General features: G+C 51.0%; 5 protein-coding genes across 5 annotated transcripts; 2 read left to right on the top strand and 3 right to left on the bottom strand.

Moving 5' to 3' along the window:
• Positions 1-209: 209 nt before the first annotated feature.
• TOT_020000683 (hypothetical protein) lies at positions 210-423 on the bottom strand (the record flags this gene model as incomplete). Its single annotated transcript, XM_009692433.1, is given in 2 exon segments — positions 210-335; positions 346-423. The coding sequence occupies 2 exon segments, from the start codon at positions 421-423 to the stop codon at positions 210-212; spliced, it is 204 nt and encodes a 67-aa protein (XP_009690728.1).
• A 52-nt stretch (positions 424-475) lies between these two features.
• On the bottom strand, positions 476-2,588 carry TOT_020000682 (uncharacterized protein; the record flags this gene model as incomplete). Its single annotated transcript, XM_009692432.1, has 11 exons — positions 476-541; positions 573-632; positions 663-782; positions 951-1,047; positions 1,079-1,138; positions 1,302-1,423; positions 1,456-1,667; positions 1,707-1,860; positions 1,893-2,064; positions 2,158-2,404; positions 2,441-2,588. 11 exons carry the CDS (start codon positions 2,586-2,588, stop codon positions 476-478), a joined length of 1,458 nt encoding a protein of 485 aa, XP_009690727.1.
• A 192-nt stretch (positions 2,589-2,780) lies between these two features.
• On the top strand, positions 2,781-3,383 carry TOT_020000681 (conserved hypothetical protein; the record flags this gene model as incomplete). Its single annotated transcript, XM_009692431.1, has 2 exons — positions 2,781-3,035; positions 3,123-3,383. 2 exons carry the CDS (start codon positions 2,781-2,783, stop codon positions 3,381-3,383), a joined length of 516 nt encoding a protein of 171 aa, XP_009690726.1.
• Positions 3,384-4,092: 709 nt separating this feature from the next.
• TOT_020000680 (conserved hypothetical protein) lies at positions 4,093-17,733 on the bottom strand (the record flags this gene model as incomplete). The annotated part of the gene is made up of 3 exons (XM_009692430.1): positions 4,093-12,998; positions 13,218-14,208; positions 14,740-17,733. 3 exons carry the CDS (start codon positions 17,731-17,733, stop codon positions 4,093-4,095), a joined length of 12,891 nt encoding a protein of 4,296 aa, XP_009690725.1.
• A 1,056-nt stretch (positions 17,734-18,789) lies between these two features.
• Positions 18,790-19,866, top strand: TOT_020000679 (uncharacterized protein; the record flags this gene model as incomplete). The annotated part of the gene is made up of 1 exon (XM_009692429.1): positions 18,790-19,866. The coding sequence occupies one exon, from the start codon at positions 18,790-18,792 to the stop codon at positions 19,864-19,866; it is 1,077 nt and encodes a 358-aa protein (XP_009690724.1).
• Positions 19,867-20,094: the final 228 nt, after the last annotated feature.

Here is a 20,094-nt window from a genome sequence, read left to right as displayed (position 1 = left end):
TAAGCTATTTGTGAGAATCCGCATAAAACTGTTTTCTCAAATCTTACAACGGTGGCTACACAATATCAATCTACGTGGCCACAGAGGTCTGAAATGTATTTGTTTTATTCAAATCTTGGTTTGTATTCTTTACACAACCCCACGTATATTCCTTGGTTTCCTGTGTGTAGAATTTCCACTTTACTCTTTTTGGTTTTATTTATCTTTGTTTATTCTCGCTTTATTAATTTTATTCCCATTGGTTTGGCTATTTTGTTTTTCGGAATTTCCTTTCCTTCTGGAATTTTTTTTATACACTGACGCTGTATGGATCTACCATTTCCCTCTATTGGCACCTGTTCTCACCATAAACTCTAATGTTTTAGGCTTTGGTTTCATGAATTCAGGCTCTTCAGGCTCTGATTTTCTGAGATTCTCAGACATAAACACTAACACACCATATACGTAAAAGAACACCTATATTACACTTCTAATCTTACATTTTGTACAGCAGCATCGCCAAAAGCGGCACTGCGACGTTGTCTTCCTCCCTGCTTACGTACTGAAGCGCCGTGTATTCGCCCGAAACTAACCTCGTACATTGAGCTGAAGAACGAAACGAACACGATCTTTCGAAAGTTATCCACGAAGCCCTGAATCGTTTAATTAAGGTTGCCGCTTACGTGCTGCAACATGGAGGTCACGACCATCACGCTCAAACATGATAGAAAAAAGGCAATCATCCCCTGTACGCTCTTCCCGTTTTGGTCATTCCCTCTGTATTTAACTCCCACTACCGAGGCCTGAGTGTGCCATTAGTAGCAAATATCTAGGTTGTCATCAGAATGGTCCACAATCGGTATCGATTATTGGTGTTTGGAAAGCGATTCTACGAATCAACGTCAAGGAGGGAGCACACGGGCGTAAAACGCCCTGGCCGTTTGCCTACGTTTTCAAACTAAATCCCTTACCATTGAGTCCCCTACTCCAGTAGTGAACACTCCTAAGCCTCCCCGCGTCCAGTCGAACTCCTCACTGTTCAGTTCGAAGAGGATCGGCGTCAAAATGCTGTCAATTCTATTAAATAAGTACTCCGTACCCGAGCAACATCGTAATTGTCGATATTTCGAACTTGTCGACCTCAGAATCGTGACCGATGCTAAAAATTATCATGAGTGGGTGTGTGTATAGGAATGTGTGTACTTGGGCTGAAACCTGAATACATTTATATATCACGTTTGTTTGGAGCGGAACATAAATTTTCTTAAAGAATCTAGCACTAGCCATGCACATGAATTCAAATGAACTGAAAAAAAACCTACCACTTGTAGAGGTCCCCCAGAAACCGCTCTATCGGCTTGAACAAAAGCTTGTTAATTCGAAACAGCTCCATAAAGACGAAAAAAACAATAAGGAGTGCGAGGACAAGTGCAAGGAACGCCTCCTACAAAAGCTCTTGAAATGAACTCCGCCTACCAGTTTCAAGTAGAAGGCGTACAAACAGTAGAGAAAAATCAACAGGTGGAACCATTTGCGAGTCGTATGTCGAGACCTCGGGTCCGTCGAATACTTTACATTTAGGCCGATCACCGTGAAGATCACTGCAGTCGTGACCAGCGACAGAAATACGAGCACCACCGTGTTGTACTCCAGCAGAAAGGCCAGCAGTATGTTGAAGTTGGACACCCCTGAGAAACGTGTGAGCCTCCCATCAGTGCGTAGCCTACCGTTGTGCCTGTCCAGAAACAGAAAGTGCAGTAGTTTGTAGACGAAATGTATGAACATGAACAGACACGCGACCGCGTTCACGGGCCTGAACCTCTCCCCTTGGTACATAGAAATGAGATATAGTGTGACGAACAATCCCAGCAGAAAGAAAACCTGCACACATCAGCCTAAACTCAGCAACTTACCGCATGGTAAAAAATATTTATGAACAGCTTATTTATGTTGTCGGAGTAAACCACGTTGCGTGTGAAAACGTGAAATCTCCTGAAGTCCAGTATCGAGTTGTACTTCGGGAGCACTATCGAGACCATCAGTACGATGACCTGCGAGAAAAAAACATAGATTGAGAAAATGTGCCTGACACACAGTGAAGTTGCGCAAAATTACCTTTTCTGGCTAAGCTGGATAAACAAGTATATTACACATTGTGACAAAATGATGAAAAATAACCCGTAGCCTGGCAGTGAGAAGAAAAGCCTCAGTAAGGTGAAAAGCGTCAGCATTACGAACACGTACGACAGAAACTTTCTCAGGTTCAGCCGTATCCAGTAACACTGAAAGGTAGCGATAAGAAGCAGCGGAATGAAGTTCTGCAGCATAAAGTTGTCTATTGAGGCCAGCGAGAGCGGGAACAACAGACACTGTACCAGCGGGATGATCGACAGCCGCTTCAGCTTTATTTCTCCCCGGTTGAACGCTAAATTGCCGATTTACGCCTCCGTCTCAAACTCACCTCCATATATTGCTATATTTATGAGTACAAACATAAACTGTTTGAGTATGTACTTGGATTGGTACAGTCTCGAGAACCAGATCAGCAAAAGGCGAACTAGGAAGAGCTCAAACCCGGCTCTACACATATAAAAGTAATCTATCTGCATTTTATGTTCATGTCGTCGCGACACATGTGAGATTTAATTTGTGGATTTTTACTCGAGTGTGTAGATCTATTTTCCCATGGGGAGTATGGCTACTCCGTAGCCCTGAGATTTACTTTAACTTTTCAGCTCTTTGTTCTCATTTCTGCTCACTTTTTACTGCCGTTTTCATTTTAAGATCGTCGGCATGTAGATATGGGTAAACTTTCCACGCCTCCCGTCGTCGTTCCTTCCGACGTCACCATTTGCGAGAACCTTTACTCCACTGGCCCTCGCGAGCTCACTTTCGCCGAGAAGTTTGGCTTATTCCTCACGCCTAACCCTTACCGCATAAACTACACTAAAAACGATCGCTATGAGCTGGAATCCGTGTTATCGAAGAAGTATTCCGACGACCCCGACTACATCACTGACATTTTACTGGCTAGACAGAGGTCGATTAGCAAACTCGTAAGTCACCTTTTACTTTTACCCGTTTAAACTTCTCTTGTCCCGTTCTTACTCTCTATTTACTCTTGTTCATCTTTTTGTTTTCAGGTCTCTGCTAAGCTCTTCACCTTCGCTGGCTTCGTTGGATCAAGTGCTTTAACTTTATATTCTCTCCGCTTCCATTCCATTAAGACCAAGGTTATCGTCACTCCTTTCGTTTCCTATTTTGGTCTTTTGGTTGGTCAGCAGGTTGGGAATCTTTACTACGGTCGCTGGAGTGAGTTTGGCCGTGACCGTGCCCTTGGAATGCTTCCTGCCAAGCGTCTTTTGACTAAGGAGGAGCAGGAGCGGTATTTAAATCCATCTTAATGTTTTACGTTTAAGTTTATTTTCACCTTCGCCTACACACTAACTCATAAATACACATACATCCTGCATTTTAGACGTTTTTACTCACTAATCCTAACAATCCTAGCACTCTCCATCATACTTCAACTATTATCATAACTGTAACTAACTCTAATACACATAATTTACATGTATCTTTTACCTAAGTGTGTATTTTAAAGTTTACAATTTAATGGAGTCAGTTTCAGTTTTGTTAAATATATATATATTGTCGTGATCGACACATTCTGTATTGTGATCAATACGGGTTACGATATTTGTGGATGGGTCCACAAGTAATAATTTTCCTCTTGGTAACGAATAAATCTCTACCGAGCGTGTTTGCGTTGTTGTTAGTAGCGCAGTGCTACTCTCTTGTGTGCTTTCGCCCTATCTGGGCTAGATTTACTTTTACCAGTTTGCACTGGTACTAGTGTATTACCAGGTATACTGGTTAATAAAACAATTGCTTTTTCTTAGTTTTGTGGTAATTGATTGTTTTGTATAATAATAGTTTAAATTTTTGTCTTTGATAGCGTTGTTGTTTTTTGTTTTTAAATTGGTTATTAAAATATTTTAAGTTTTTGTTTTGTAATTGTTTTTCATTGACTAAGTTCTTATTTTTTTATTTAGTTTTTTTCGTTGTTATCGTTGATCGTAATTAAGCAGGTAGGAGTGGTGATGTTGGTTCTTAACTGGCAGCAGCTTGCACTCCACCGTTTTCTTGAGTGGTGCTACTTGGTGATCCATTGCCTCCTCCACTTCCATGTGATGTCACTTGATCGGTGGAAAGTTGCTGTCCTGAAGTGCCATTAGATTGTTCAGTTTCGGTTTCTTGACTTGCTTGTGACTGGTCTTGACTGTTAGACGGCCCTGGGAGACCGTTAGTTGGGTCACTTCCAGTTCCTTGGTTTGGTTGTGATACTGAATTATCTGTTTGTCCTCCACTGCCTAAGCCGCCTCCTGCTGGTTGTTCTGGATTAAGAGTAGTTTGTCCGGAACTAACCTGTTGTTGTTGTTGTTGCTGCTGTTGTTGTTCTGCGTTCGCAACTTGTGTTCCACTACCTGGGGATGAAGGTTGTCCAGGGACTTCTTGTTGTGTCTGTTGTGTCCTGTCAGTTTGTACTCCACCACCTGCTGAGTCTGTAGGACCTCCAGCGCCTGCCCCGGATGCTCCATCAGTCCTAGCAGCTGATTCAGATGGATTTTCAACTGTTGTGCAGGTCCTAACAGTTCCGTCTGCTCCAACTCCAGCGCCTCCAACACCAGGGGATGGTGAACCAGACGCGGGTAATACCGGTGTAGTGGGTGAACTAGTAGGTGCCTGTGTTGGAGCTTGAGTTACAACAGTTGTGGATGTTTGAGGTGGAGTCGGTGTAGTTGGACCAGCAGGCACCTGTGGACCAGGTACTGTTACTTTAGGTGTAGTCACAACTGTTGTGGTCGCTGGCGCCTTAGTTGTTGCCGGTGTTGCCGCTCCCGGTGTCTTCACGCCTGGAGTCACAGTAGCCCCAGGCTTAACGCCCGCTGCTGCGGCTGCTGCCGCCGATGGGGGCACCTCGGGGAACCCGCGCACGCCGCCCACCGGCGAAAGCTTCACCGTCGCGCCCGCGTCGACTCGCGACAGCGGGAAGGCCCGCGGCTGCAGCAAAAAGTCAACCTGGGCCGTCAGCCTTCCCAGCTCCTCCTGGACCTTGGGCACGAACGTGACCGACGTCGGATCCGGGGGCGCTGTCGTCAGCACCGCGGCCGCCGCAGCGCCGTCGTAGCCCACCCAGACGTACTTCTTCTCAGCCGAGGCCGCCTCGGTGTAGGACGCAGCCACGAGCACCGGCACTGCGTCGGTCTCCCGCACGTACGCGTAGAAAACCTTGTAGCTGTGGAGCGCCGGCGCGAACCTCCACACGTTCGCGAAGCTCAGCGAGAGCACCGTGAAGCCAGGGTCGTTAGCTGCCACCGAGTACTTGTAGACCACGTACCCGTCGGGGACGGTCGCGTTCAGCACGTCCTGACCTGGGCCCGGCGCGCCCTTCACCAGCTTCTCGACCGCCACCTGGTGGCCGGGCGTGACGTGCGCGCTCTTCACCGCCAGGTCCAGGTTAAGCCTCGACAAGCTGAACCTTCCGGCCCTCAGGTTGCGGTACGCCACCAGCCTCACCACGTCCGCCACCTCCGAGGCCGTCAGCCTCAGCTTCGTCCTCGTCAGCAGCTCAAAGGCGTCGCCGCCCACGTAGTGGTAGTAGAAGTGCTCGAGCCTGTTGAACCTGTTCCTGTATGAGAACTCGACCAGCAGCGGGAACTTGGTGGCCGAGGTCGCCTTGGCCTCGTCGGCCAGCGGGTAGTGCAGCGGCGCGAAGAAGGCTGAGACGTGCAGCGCGTCTCTGAAGGGCAGGTTGAAGCCCTTGAACGCCGTCTCGCCCAGGAAAACCTTCTGCACCACGAACGGCGGCACTGCCGTCTGCAGCTCCTCGCCCTGCAGCGGCATCAGTCCCGGCGTGTAGGACACGTGCCTCACTCCGAATGCTTCCGCCACCTCCACGTTGACCACCACCTGGCCTCTCATGTAGTGCGCCGCCGCGCCCAGGTCCACCACGTAGTACGGCTCGAGCCTTGCGTTAAGCTCCGCCAGCCTCGCGTTCACTGCGGTGTTGAACGAGTCAAACGCCTGATCCGAGTTCCACGAGTAATCTGTGTGCTCCACTTTGTACAGCAGGTTGTGGTAGTTGCCGAACGTGTCATCCACGTCGTACACCTCTCCCTTCAGTGCCAGCGCCTTGTACGTGTGCTGCAGCACTGCCTCGTGCCTCGTCGTCTTGTATGCGAACAGCAGCAGCGGCGTCCCCAGCTCGTTCACCACCACCGACAGCGAATTCAGACTCGTCAGCACGTCTGACGCCTCCTCCGTCAGCGGCAGTGTCACTCCGTTCAGACTCAGTCTCTCCAGTTTGAACTCCGGCAGCTGTTCCAAGCTGTTGTCCACCAGCGTCTTCGGCTGCCTCTGGTGCACGAACCACTCGTACTTGAGCGGCGGGAAGAAGGCCACGCTCCTGTCGTAGTCGCTCAGGTTAACCACGTGCGCCTTCGCTGCCGTTCCTTGCAGCTGTCCTGCTTCTCTGTTCATGTTGTAGCCGCTGTTGTAGAGCACTCTTCTCACCTTCATGTTCTCTCCGTTAACTGCGTGCACCAGCTCTCTTCTTGCTCCTGGCACCACTCCCACGTCCAAGTTGACTCCCAGTGCGTGCTTAACTTTCAGTTCTTCCAATTTTTCTCTGAGTGCTCCTCTCTTCTCCGGCACGAACGGTTTCCACGTTCCATCCACATCATAGACAAAGAATCTTCCTGGGTAGCTAAACTTCTTCATTTCTGCTTCCTTTTCAGGCGGACTTGGTCCTTCGCTTACTGGCAGTGGCGGTGCCAATGCTGCCTCTGTTGTTAGTGGTGCTGAGACTAACGCTGTTGCGGGTCCTTGTGCTGCTTGTTGTTGTGCCTGTTGTCCTGCTTGTACTGCTCCAGCTGATGCAGCTCCTTGTGGTTGTCCTGCTCCTGCCGCACCTGGTACTACAGCTCCAGTTGATGCGGTTGCTTGTGCTCCTTGAGCTGGTTGTACAGCTCCTGTAGATCCAGTTACTCCAGTTGCCTGTGCTCCAACAGATCCAGCTACTCCAGGTGCCCCAGCTGCTCCGGCGACTGTTGACGCCACTCCTGCCACCACTGGCGCTTCAACTGGTGGCAGCACTCCTGCCTTCTCCGTCGCCACTCTGTCTGGCGTGTGACTCACCGCATGTGCCAGTAAATTCTCCACTTGCCGCACTGTTCCTGACTCTGCCGTCGCTGTTGCTCCTGGTCTCGCTGTCGATGCCACTGCTTGCGAATCCGTCAGTGAATCTGCCGTCGGTGGCACCAGTAGTACTTGTGGCACAGGCTCATCTTCGTCTTCGCTTTCTCTGTACTTAAACTGCAGCATCAGCGGCTTTTCCAGGTTCGGTGCGTAGAACGCGTTAACTGTGTGCACGTGTGTTCCCAGCGGCAACCCTGCGTGACTCAGGTTCTTTCCTCCGTGCCTCAATCCTCCCAAAACGAACATCAGCTTCGTCAGCGTCGACGCATCTTCGTCTGAATCCAGCGTCTCCGGGTCCACGTCGTACCTGTCGTGCCTCATCTTCGCCAGGTCGTAACTGTTCTGCGCCTTGCCCAAATCCACCAGGTACTTCTTATACTTACGCTTTCCCACCATCAGACCCAACTTCAGAAGCGTTGATGCCACCTCACTCAGTGCCTTCTGTGTCTCTGTTACTATCGTTTTAACGGTAGTTACTTTCGAATCCAAATTCATCTTCTCAACGTGCTTCTTGAGTTCTGTTACGACATCTTTGGCTTTAGTATAATCTGGATCAGTCGCCAAAGGATTGAAGCCCTCCAACGTCGTTACTTGTGTACTGAGTTCAGTTGATACATTGAATAGCTCATTGAATGCCTCGGCCGCGGTGACTGCCTCGTCCAACTTGTTCTCTGTCACCAACTGTGCTTTAAAGAGCTTTAGTGCCACGTAACCTTCCTTCAACTTAACCACGTTGACGAGTGCTTCTTTCAGCTTTGCTACTAGTTCTTGTAAACTCTTATACTTTGCTGCATCCATATTTTCTCCACTGAAGGTGCTAAGTGTTTCGTAAACTGGTTTAAATTTAGCTGCATACACGTATGCTTCATCAAGCTTAACCAAGGCCGCGTGTCCGTTTGCCATTTTCTTCACTACATCTTCTGCCATCTCAAGTGTCACTGTCGCTTCCGATTTCAATTCTTTGGTCAGTTTTGCTGATGCATCTGCCAATTGCTTAAGTCTATAGGCAACTGCCTTAGTGGAATCATGCCTCACTGGAGCTGAGAACGCCTCGACCTTGGTCTTAAGTGTTGCAAATGGACTGTCGGCTTCCTTCAGCTTTGCTGCCTTATCTAAAGCTGCCTTCAGCTTCTTAAGAGGCTCAGATGCTCCTTCTTCTGTAACTTCTGGGACAGCTGTGAGGGCATTCTTAAGTTCGGTGGCTACTGTGTTTGCAGCTTCGAGGTTGTTCTTTACATCTGTGACAGTAGCTGTTTCCAAATCGAACGCGTCCTTGAGTTCGTTCTTGAGCTTCAGTGAAGAATGGAATGCAGTCTTCAACTTAGTCAAATTTTCTTCTGTAAGTTTCGCCTTCAGTTCATTAACCTTATCCACTAACCCGTTTGGTTCTGTCACGCCTGCCAATGACACTGCATCCAGATCTCTCTTTAGGCCAGCTGCAAGTGTCGGCAGTGCCTTTACCTTATCAAATTCTGTTTCTACTTCTCCAAGTTTAGTCTTAACATCTTGGTCAAGTTCTGGAAGTTCCACTTTCAGAGCCAGAAGTGTTTCTTTCAGTTCCTCAAATGGATTGGTTACCTTCTGATTTGGAGCCTTGGGTTCAGTTACGTACTTGACAGCTTCCTTTAGTTGCGAAGTCTCTGTGGAATCGGGTAGTGTTTTAAGCTCACCGAGGAGTCCCACAGCCTTTTCGAAAAGTGATTTACCGGTGTCCAATGCTGCCATTGTCAGTTCAGCGTTAAGATCGGCTCCTGCGACGAACGCGTCCTTGTATTTCTTTGCCAATACGTGTGCTTGACCAAACTTGGCAAACGTCGGAAGAGCATCCTTCAGAGCTTTAACCTTTGTAGCATCAGGTTCGGACAAAGTACCCAAACCATCCAAAGTGGTCTTCAAAACTTCCACGAGTGGAACCATCTCCTCAACGGTCTTCAACTTGGCATCAGCATCCTTAAGTTTATCTCCAAATCTGAGGTTCTTATCAAATGTATTGGCCAGTTGCAGTGCTGCGTTGACCTTCTCCAATAGCAAGGCTGCTTCGTCTGGCTTCTTGGACAGTTCTGTGAAATCAGTTACTGCGGGTGCTTGTGCCTCTTCTAGCTTCTTGGCAAGTTCGGCATGCGATTTGAGGTCGTCGACGGCGGTGACAGCTGCTTCAAACTTAGTTTTTTTGTCTTGATCGGCAGGAGTGCCCAAAGCATTCTTGTCCAAAACAAGTAGGGGTTTGAGCTCGTTGACAACCACGAGCACGGCGGCCAGGTCCAATGTTTTATTATCTCCGGGTTCCTTCAGACCCTCGAGCTTAGTTGCAGCAGGATCAAGCTTGGACTTAAGGTCGGATAAAGTAGAAACGTCGCCAAGAGCATCCTTAAACTCCTTAACCTTCTCGACTGCCGTGCCCACCTTCGCCTTGACGTCCAGACGATTTCTGAACGCCTTCACCGCCGCGTCCGCGCCCTCAAGCGCCGTCTTCAGCTCCGCTGCGTTCGGGACATCGAGCTCGTCGACCTGCGCGTCCGTCATGTACTCGGCCGCTCTAAGCGCCGCGTCGACCGCGGGCTGCAGCGCCGCCAGCTCCTTCTTCTTAGCCTCGAGCGCCTTGGAGAGGTCGGCGAAGGCCTCGGTGCCGCGCGCGTTCTCCACCTTCGGCTCCAGCGCCGCCACCTCGGCCCTCAGGTCCTCGAGCGCCTTCACCTTCGCCTCGAGCTGCACGAACTGCTCCAGCTCCGCCGGCTTCAGCGTCTTCCAGGTCGTCCTGAAGGTCTGCAGCGTCGCCTTCCGGCGCTCCGCCTCAGCGGCCATCTTGTCGAGCGCCGCCTTCTTCTTCTCCATCTCCGCGTGCAGCTCGCGCTTGTAGACCTCGCGCTTCGCCCGCACCTTCTTCCTCTTCGCCTTGCGCACCTCCGCCTCCTGAACCGCCGTCTTGAGCTTCGTCGTCACCTTCGTGAATGCAGTCGCGAACGTCGCCTTCGACACCACCAGCTCGTGCGTGTTCACCGTGTAGCCTTCCTCCTTCGCCAGGTCGAGCACCAGCGTCTTGTTCTCCTTGTAGTTGAGCTCGTCGAGCTTCGCCTCCAGGTCCGCCGCCTCGAAGGGCGTCCAGTCCTGCGTGCCGAAGTCGAACGCGTAGTACTTCTCGCCGCCCGCCAGCGCCACCAGCTTAAGCACCAGCGGCTTGTTCATGTACGCGAAGAGCGTCGACGACAGGAACTTCTCCGCGCCCAGGCCCAGGTCAAACTGCCTTCCCAGGAAGACCAGCCTCCTCAGCGTGAACGGCTCCGAGTTTGCCAGCCTGTGCACCGTCACGTTGAGGCCTCTGAACACCTCGTCTCTCCTCGCCACGTAGACCGACTTTCCGTGCGAGGCGTAGCTGTAGGCCAGCCTGTCCGACTCCACGAACGTCTCAGGGTTGAGCACGTGCGACCTCTTCACAGGCGGCAGCGGCGCCAGCACCGTCTTCACCACTGCTGCTCCTGCTGGCGCCTGCACTGTCGGCTCCGCTGATTCCGGGTCCTCTGGCAGCAGCCTCTCTGCTGGCGGCGCAGGCTCTGGCTCCGGCTCATCTTCCACCACTGCCACTGCTCCTTCGTAGTCAGCCACTGTGCCCTCCGTGAGCACGTACTCGCGCACGAAGCCTGTGTGCAGGTGCAGCGTCACCAGGTCACCTGTCAGCCTCGCCACTTCGTTGTGTTCGTCGTAGACTGCGTCCAGTGCTGCGCGCAGGTCTCCTGACGGCAGCCTCTCCTCGAACCACTCTCCGTTCGCGTTCGAGGCGAAGAACCTGTAGCGTCCTCCCACCTTTAGTTCCAGCAGCATCGGCCTGTTGTCGCGCGTCGTGTAGACTGCCACGTGCAGCACCTTGAGCACCGGCAGGTTTGCCAGCACCACTCCCTTGTTCACGAACTTGGAGACTGTGAAGGCCGCCGCGTCGTGCGCTCTGTGCAGGTACTTGTTGAAGCCCTGCGCTCCTGGGAACTCGTACTTCGTCACGTCCATTTTGTTAAGGCCGTAGTAGCTTCCCTCCGTCTTCGCCAGGTCCACCACCGTCACGTTTCCGAACTTCGTGCTCAGCAGCGAGAGTTTTCCGTAGAGCTCTGCGTGCGTCAGCCTCCGTCCTCCCGTCTCCAGCTTCATCCAGTCTCCGTGCTGGTTCAGGTGGTAGTAGTGCAGCACCAGCCCCTCGCGCCCCCTCACGTGCAGCTCCAGGAAGAGCGGCGAGAAGTGGCCCACCGGGCTAAAGGCGTACACGCTGTGCACTCTTCCCGTCGGCATGCTGAAGTTGCCCGTCGAGAAGTCCTTTCCGTGGTAGAGCATTTTCCCCAGTTCCAGCCCCTGCACGTGGTCCAGCACGTACAGGTTGTACCTTGCGTAGCCAGGCGGCACCGACGTATCCACCACGTGCAGTGCTGGCAGCAGCTTCACGAATCCCACTGCGTTTTTCAGCGTCTTCTCGGCCACATCTAGGTGGTAGTGGTCTCTGAAGGGCACCGCCAGCTGCGCCAGCAGCGCGTGTGGCGTCGTCACGCTCAACGTTGCGGCGGTTGCGTCTGCTGGTGCATCTACTGCCATCAGGTCATCCTTGTGGTCGTTCTTGAAGTACATGTATGTGTCTGGCGACGCCGCCGTGCCTGCTGTTCCTGCTGCTGTGTTTCCTGCCACTGTTGCTCTCACCAGCAGCAGCGCGTTCTTGAACCAGTACGTGTCCACTGCCTTGACGTAGGTCGCCACGTGCAGCGTCCTCAGCACTCTGTCTCCCAGCTTCAGCATCACCACTCTCGCTGCTGCGTTCGTGTACGAGTGCGTCACTCTGTGGAATCCGTTCCAGTTTTCCGGCCTCGAGGTCGGCTCTACTGCCACTGTTACCAGTGGCGCCGTCCCGTAGTTAGCCCTCTTATCTAGTGACAGTACTACTCGCGCTCCCAATTCAGTCTTCGCTGCCTTCAGCATCGTCAGCAGGTCGTCGTCCACCATTCTCTCTGATGCGTTCGCTGTTGCGTGTGCCACCCAGGTCGCTCCTCCCGTGTTCTTCCAGTAGTTGTACTTTTTAACGAAGCTCATGTTGTTCACCACCGTCCACTCGAGCTCCACTGCCAGCGGCAGCAGATCTCCGTCCGTGAACACTGTTGCTGACTTAACGTGTCCCTTCGGCAGTTTGTTTAGCACCACGTCTCCCCAGAGACTCATCGTTGCCACTTTGAACGCTCTTTCGTAGTGTGTTGCTGAGAAGTGCTTGAAGCCCTTGAATCCTTCTCCCAGCGAGTACGTCGGCACTACCTTCAGCGTCAGCCCGTTCGACACGTACTTCACGTGCGTGTCAAAGTCGCTGCTCTTGTCCAGGTCCAGGTCCACTGGCTCTGCCAGATTCTCTCTCGCCTCGTTCAGCAGCGAGACCAGCTCCGACCTCGCGAGCGGCAGTGCGCCCTTCCTCGAGAGCACGAACGTTTTTCCCTTTTTCACGTAGTACTTGTTGTCCACTCCGTTGTTCACGTGCACCAGCGCAGGCGACTTGTCGTGGTACCAGTACACGTTCGCCTTCAGCAGCGTGTCCACTGCCAGTCCTCTCAGCACCGCTTCGCCGAGCACGAACTTGCCTGCTACTGGCAGGTTCGCAGCCATCGTGTTCACTGCTCTCAAGGCGTTCGCCTTCAGCGTCTGGTAGGTCGTCAGCCTTGCTGTCCTCGGCTGCCCTCCTGTGGCCGTCGAGTCGGCTGCGGCGTCACTTGCGTTCTCCGCTGTTGTGGGCACCACTGACGCGGGCACTGTCGAAGCTCCTGCCCCGGCTGCTGCTGAGGGAGCTGCGGCGGCGGAGGCTGAGGCTGGAGCCGCAGGTCCCTCAGCAGGTGCAGGGGCTTCTGCTGCCGTCGCAGTTGCTCCTCCCAGCACTGATGCTGTTGGCGCAGTCGTTGCTGATACCGTCGCTCCTGGCACTGCGTTCAGTGCGAAAGTGTGGCTGTACATTGAGAATCCTACCGTCTCACGCGGATCCTCTTCCACTGCTGCATCCAACACGTAATTCGCGTTCGCTTCGTTCGTGAGCCTGTAGGTGAACTTCCTCAGCAGGTCCACCTTGTACGTCTTCGACATCTTGTCCTTGTACGCCAGCAGCGCCTCCTTCAGCTTCGCCTTGTCCAGCTGTCCCAGCGACGGGTTCTCCAGCAGCTCCCAGTTTCCCAGCGTGTTTCCGAAGTAGTAGTAGTCGTAGTCCGACCTCTCCGGCGAAGACGTGTGCAGCTCCAGGAGCAGCGGCTCGTCTTCGCTCATGTACACGTACACGAAGTAGACCAGGTCCTCCAGCGAGGGCACGTTCGTGACGTGTCCGTTGTTCCTCACGCTCACCAACTTCAGCGGCACTGAGACTCCGTTGTCCGTCAGGTCGTGCAGGTACTTGTCGAAGCCCTCCAGGTCCTCTCTCTGCTTCACCACGTTCACCAGGTAGCTGTGGTACTCGTAGGACGTCTTGTTCGCCATGTCCAGCGAGACCATGTTCCCCAGCCTCTTCTTCAGCCCCTCGAGCTCCTTCTTCAGCACTCCCTCGTTGTACACATCGAACTCCACCTTCTCGAAGGAGCCTGCGAAGTTCGTCTTGAAGAACTCGTCCTTGTCGTCGTGCGAGACCGAGTGGAAGAAGAGGAAGTTTTTCCTGAACGAGTACGCTGAGAAGCGCTTCAGGTGCTTGTCCGCGAAGGGCAGGTTCACCTCCGTCTCCGCCACCTTCAGGTCCTTCAGCAGCAGCGGGTACTCCAGCTTCTTCGGGTTGTACGTGTGCTTCGTGAAGCCTGGCACCGGCGCGAAGTCCGCCATGTCCACTTCGAAAAGCGGGTTGTCCACCTTCTCCGAGAGGTCGAGTGAGAACTCGTTGCCCAGGCCGTCCTTCAGGCCCTCCAGTCTGTCTCCCATGTCCTCGTCCTCGAAGTGGTCGTACACTCCGTCGGGCAGCCAGAGGCCGCTGTCGTTTACGAAGTGGTGGTGCTTGCCTGTGTCCACGGTCTCCCCGAAGCTGTCTTCGAAGTCGAGTGCGTCTCTGGCAGCGGGAGCCGGAGCGCCCTTGCGGGGACCACCTGTAACAACCAAGGTATCAGCTGGGCCTGGAACTGCTGCGGGAGCGGATGAGGGTGCTGCTGCGGCAGGTGGTCCAGCCTGCGCCGCTTGGGGAGCTGCTGAAGATGCAGGCGGCCCAGCAGGTGCTCCTGGAGCTCCTGGGGCAGGAGTAGCAGGTCCTGGTAGCTGTACGACTGTCGATCCTGGTCTTCCGGGTACGGGCGCAGGTACAGCTGCAACTCCTGGAGCAAGTGGCTGCACTGCTGGATTAACACCTGCTGCTGCCGGATTGGCTCCAGGTTGTGCGGGTGCTTGTACTTGTGATTGTACTGCTGCTTGTGATTGTACTGCTGGTTGTGCTTGTGATGCTGGTTGTGTTTGTGATGCTGGTTGTGTTTGTGATGCTGGTTGTGTTTGTGCGGGTAAGGCAGCTGGTAGTGTTGAAGCTGGCGCCTCGGTTACCACGGGCCGTGAGGTCTCCTTAACCTGCAGGTAGAACGGCTCTTCGTTCTTGAAAAACACTGCGACCCAGGCCACCTTCAAACCCGTCGGGTACATCACTGCGTCCTTGGTGCCGTGCACGAGGGACCTCAGTGTGAACGGCAGCGGCGTCCTTCCCGCGGTCTTCAGCGCGTGCAGGCGCCTCTTGAAGCCTCCCACTGTGGTTTCCGTCACTGTGAAGTGCGAGTTGAGGAGCGTGTAGTCCGCCTTGCTCATCAGGTCGAGGTCGAAGACCTTTCCCACCATCGTCGAGAGCTCCGACACCTTCGCCTTCACCTGCTCTTCCGTCATGTCCGTCGCTCCTGCCGGGGGCACGTACCGCGTCAGCCCCCCGTCTCCGCTCAGTGCGAAGAACCTCGGGTCCGAGTTAAGCTTCAGGAACAGCGGCGCCTTGTACCTTCTGTACAGGAACACCTTCGACACGTCGTCCATCGACAGGCCCGTCAGCACGTGCTCTCCGCACGTCAGCGTCGTGAACTTAAGCGTCACTGACTCTGGCATCTTGTGCGCCAGCAGCGTCACTCCGTCCGCCCCCTCCGTCTTCGTCACCGTCACGTTCGTGGTCTCCTTCGAGCCCAGGTGCCTCAGCTTGTACGTCACCACTGTGTCGGATGGTGCGTCCTTGCAGACGTCGAACCTTGCCGCTGCCCGCAGCTCGGCGCTCAGCGCTACGAGCATGTCTGAGAGCGACATTCTCGTGTGCATGTCATCCTCTCTCCACAGCGTCCCTCTGAACACGTTCGAGAAGCGCAGCGGCGTCCCGTGCGTTCCGTGCACTGTGAAGTACAGCGGCACGTCTCCGAAGTAGTACACTTCCGCCTTCGAGACCACGAAGTTCTTCGGCAGCAGCGGGTCCTTCGACGGCGTCTCGTAGGGGCTGCTCGCCGTCTCCTTCTTCGCCAGCACCAGGTTGAAGTCGAAGTGCTTCACCACGTCCACTGGGAACGCCGGCGTGAGGACGTGCACTCTCTTCGTGTACGACGTCGGCGGGTCATTTTCGTACGGCGTCGCTTCCACCACCTGCACCGTCACCATGCCCGACTTGTACTCTCCTTCCGTGTGGCCCAGGTTCAGCGTCACTGAGCTCATAGTTCCTCTGAGTTTCGACAGGTGCTCTTTCAGCGCTGCGGCTGACGACAGATCCGCTTCCGTCTTCGTCCACTCCGTGGTGGTCGCGTTGAACGAGAAGTATGTGTCTGCTCCTGCCGGGCCTTGTGCTGCTGGCGGGACGTGCGCGTGCAGCAGCAGCGGCATGTTCAGGAAGAGGTACATCTTCGCGTACGCCACGCCCTCCACTGTGGCCACCGAGGGGCCCACGTCCTTTCCTCCCACTGTGAACTTCTCGAGTTTGAATGGCACTCCGTTGAACGCCTGGTGCTTGTACACGTAGTAGCCCGGCATGTCGGTCAATGTTTCCTTCGTCACCTCCACTACTCTTCCTGTCGACATGTAGTTTGCCAGCATCATTGCGTCGAGCACGTACTTGTCGTTTTCCTGGAGCAGTCTCTGGTTTTCCTCGTTGAGCTTCTTCAGCAGCGCCTCCGTCGTCGCCACCTCCTTCGTCAGCTCCGCCACCGTCCACACTCGGTAGCCGTTGCTCGTGTAGTAGCGGAACTTCGAGGCCAGGCTTCCTGCTGTCGCCAGGTTAACTTTCAGCAGCAGCGGCACTCCCTTCACGTAGTACACTGCCACCTCCACTACTCTCATCACCGGCAACCCCAGCTGCGCCGTGCCTGAGTTAACGAACGAGCCTACGAAGTGCGCGTTTCCTGTGGTGAACCTGTGTGTGTACTTCTTCACTTCTCTCAACGCTGTGGCGCCCGGACTCACGCGCACCAGCACTGCGTTGCTCGTGTACGTCTGGTCGTGGTCTCCTGACTTCGACAGGTCCACTGTCACCGGCTCACCCAGCTTATTCTTCAGCAGGAAGAGCTTCGCTCTCAGCTTTTCCACGTTTTCCTTCTCCCAGTTGTTCGTGTCCACGTTGTAGGCCAGGTGTTCTCGGTCTCCTCCGTGCAGGTCCAGCTCCGCCAGCAGCGGCATGTTGTACCACCAGAAGACCGACATTGAGACGACTGGCTTCGTCGTCAGCGCCAGGTCTGCCAGCTCCGTGCCTGAGACCCTCAGCTTCCTCAGCTTGAACGGTCTGCTGTTTCCGTTTTCCACCTCTTGCATCAGCTTGTGCGTCACCTTGACGAATCCCGTCGATGACGACGACCTCCTCAGGAGACTCACCTTCGAGGTCACTGAGTTAAGCGTCGTGCTGTACGAGCCGGTCGCCTCCTCCAGGTACTCGTCCAGGTGCAGTGCCACTACGTTTCCTGCTGCCAGGTTAACCTCGTCGAGCTTAGCGACGAGCACTGATGGGTCCAGCTCCGTCGTAGGTTCTCTGTCGAAGCGGTCCCACTTCAGTGTGTTGTTCGACACGTGCGACGAGAAGTGGTAGTATTTTAGTGCGGGCGCCTCGCCCTCTGACTGTGTTGTGAATGTCATGAATAGCATTGTGTTGAACCAAAAGTATGTTGTGAGTTTTGTGACTGGGTCCTCGAATGAATCGTGTGTCGCGTCCGCGTCGAACACCAACTTGGTGCCCTTGTATGCCTTGGGCAGAGTGTGTGTGTATTTCGAGTACCCTGGCTGGTTACTCACTTCTCCTGAAACTACTGAAACTGTGACTCCATTAAATGTGTATGAGTTTGCTTTCGACCTTGCGTCGAGCAGGTATGAATTTCCTAGGCCTGACGCCAGCAGGTTAACTCTGTCGTTGGACAGATGTGTAACCACGTTCAAAACGTTGCCGGCTAGCACTGGTTGTGTTTTTGTTGTTTCCTCTGTCTTTGTCTCTTCAGTTTCCTTTTTCGTATCGGGTTTCCTAAATATGAAGAATAGGAAAACTGCGAGAACAACCAATGCTAGGAAAACCAACAAAAATGAAAACAATTTAAGTGGTTTCATATCGTTTTTTTAAAACATAAACATTAAAAAGAAATATAAATTAACTTTAGAAGATATTGTCAAACTCCTAAAGTTATCTTAATTGTTCCTACCAAAAAAAGTGTCTATAAACACATTTTGTAAATGTTACTTTTTTATATATATACATACATGACTAATTGTGGTTGTACAATTTAGTCGGCATTTGGGACAACAATATTTATACTAGACTAATGCAACAGTATAAAATAACAACGTTGTTATGGGGAAAGTGTATTCTCAGGCTTGATGTGTAGCCTATAAATGTTATTAAATTCCTTAGTCCAACCGATTTATTAACTATACATTTGCGTCCCAACTCTATGTTTTAAGTTTCTTTTATTAAAACGTCTAGGGGACATTTATTTTCAATTGTCAAATTTATTGGGTCATCCTACACATTTTTTGCAAATTTTTGAATTATTGGTGGTTTTAATCAGGTTATGAATTTTTCGGACATATTTACTAATTTTTTTTTATTTCAATGATATGTGTCTGATGTTTTTCAATTTTTATATACAAAATGGACAATTTATATTTTGATGGCGATCTTAAATTATTTAATTTGGTATGGTGTTTTGTTTTTTTAATTTTCTATTTTTATTCTATAATGTCTTTCAAATAGAATTTGTCAGGAATTGATAAAATGTGTCTTTGTTTACAACATCCAATCATGCACTCCACATATTTATACCCATAAATTAACATCACTCAACCAAATACTATCACCATTGTACGTATATAAACCTATTAAATAATTGATAGAACTGAATAATAAATTTTAATATATCTTATAGATACATAGTTTTTATGCTCACTTATAGATATTCACCCTCCTTACTCATAAATTTATACTTTTCTATATGTTGTTCTGTGACTATAGATGTTTGTACATGAATCGTGTGTTTTTTTTAACTATCTCATTTCATTTTAGTATACATGTGTAACGTTACTTTAATTTCTAATCCCCATACACATTTAGGAATCTAAACTTGTTGATCAGAGGCGGTGGATTCCTAACCCATGTGAGCCTAATATATGCCTAGTTTGAGTTTTAAAGTGATTTTATGGTTTTTTGCAGCTTTAAGCCTTAATGTGTGCGTGGCATCCCTAGAATCGATAACTCTAGATTTATCAAAACCTCTAGATTCAACTTATATAGTTTTAAAAAAGAAAGATTTATCTAACATATTAACACACAAATACACCCCTACCAATAAATCTCAAATTGTTAGAGTTATTGACGATAGGAGTTTAATTTGGGACGGAACTAGCGGCGATACTAAATGTTCAGAAGTGATAGCACACCTCTTCGATAATTCGTCACTATACTTACACATCAAGCTAAATGACCGAGATTTGGTTAGTGATTTATATTTTAAGAAAGAAGATGACGTATGGCATGCTGTTGAGTCAAGTAAGCTCCCATACCAGTACCACTTCGATCAAGAATCGTATTCGATACATAAAAGCAGCGTCTTCGATTTAAGTTCAAAAACAAACACGGATTTATACACCGTTCACAAATCAAAGCGTAACGGCATAGTTTATGGCACTTATTCGCCAAAACTGGGAGTAAAAGTGGACAGAGTGGTCTGCGGGAACCAGGTAGTTTGGGGAAAGAGTAGTGAGTCAAATCTTTTCCAAATTACAGTTTGCTACTCCGGAAATACTCCGATCTTTGCAGAATTAGTTTTAGATAACTCTCAGGACCCTGAGACTTTGCATTTTGAGCGCAAGGGTGACAAGTGGACTCCAATATCAAATAAGTCATATAAACTCAAGTTGGACTCGCACGATTTCACCCTTCCATTGTTTGATATTAAAAGTTTAGATTCGAGTAGGTTTAAAATGGAGAAATATGAGATTTCCGGTATCGACACGTATGTTTACACTCCCGTGTTGGGAACCTGGGTACATAACATTGGGGAGGGGAATATGCCTATATGGGAGAGTAAGGTGGGAGACTATGTTGACAAGATCTGGTTGTACTCTAAAAATGGCAAATACGTGACAACGAACCTGAGAATTGTGAACTCTAACAACGGCAGGAGCATAAACAACTATAAAAGGCACAAAGAAGGGTGGAAATTGACTCTGAAGGATGATCTATGAGAAGACGATTAGATTGGAGTTGATCCGTTATAAACTTTCGTTTTTAATCCAAAAATAATATTATGCTAATATACACACTTATTGATAGAATATAATCTTCCATTTTAGTGATTGAATAATAGAAATTCTTCTTTAAATCCCATAAATAATGTTTAAACGAAAGTTGAAATAATAAAATATACAATTTATTAAGTTTGCTACCAATTTCAGGATTAGTATGATGCTGAC

Source organism: Theileria orientalis, chromosome 2, assembly GCF_000740895.1.
Source record: "Theileria orientalis strain Shintoku DNA, chromosome 2, complete genome".
Classification (NCBI taxonomy): domain Eukaryota; phylum Apicomplexa; class Aconoidasida; order Piroplasmida; family Theileriidae; genus Theileria; species Theileria orientalis.
Note: the sequence above shows the minus strand (reverse complement) of the source record. Positions and strands in the feature narration are given on the sequence as shown.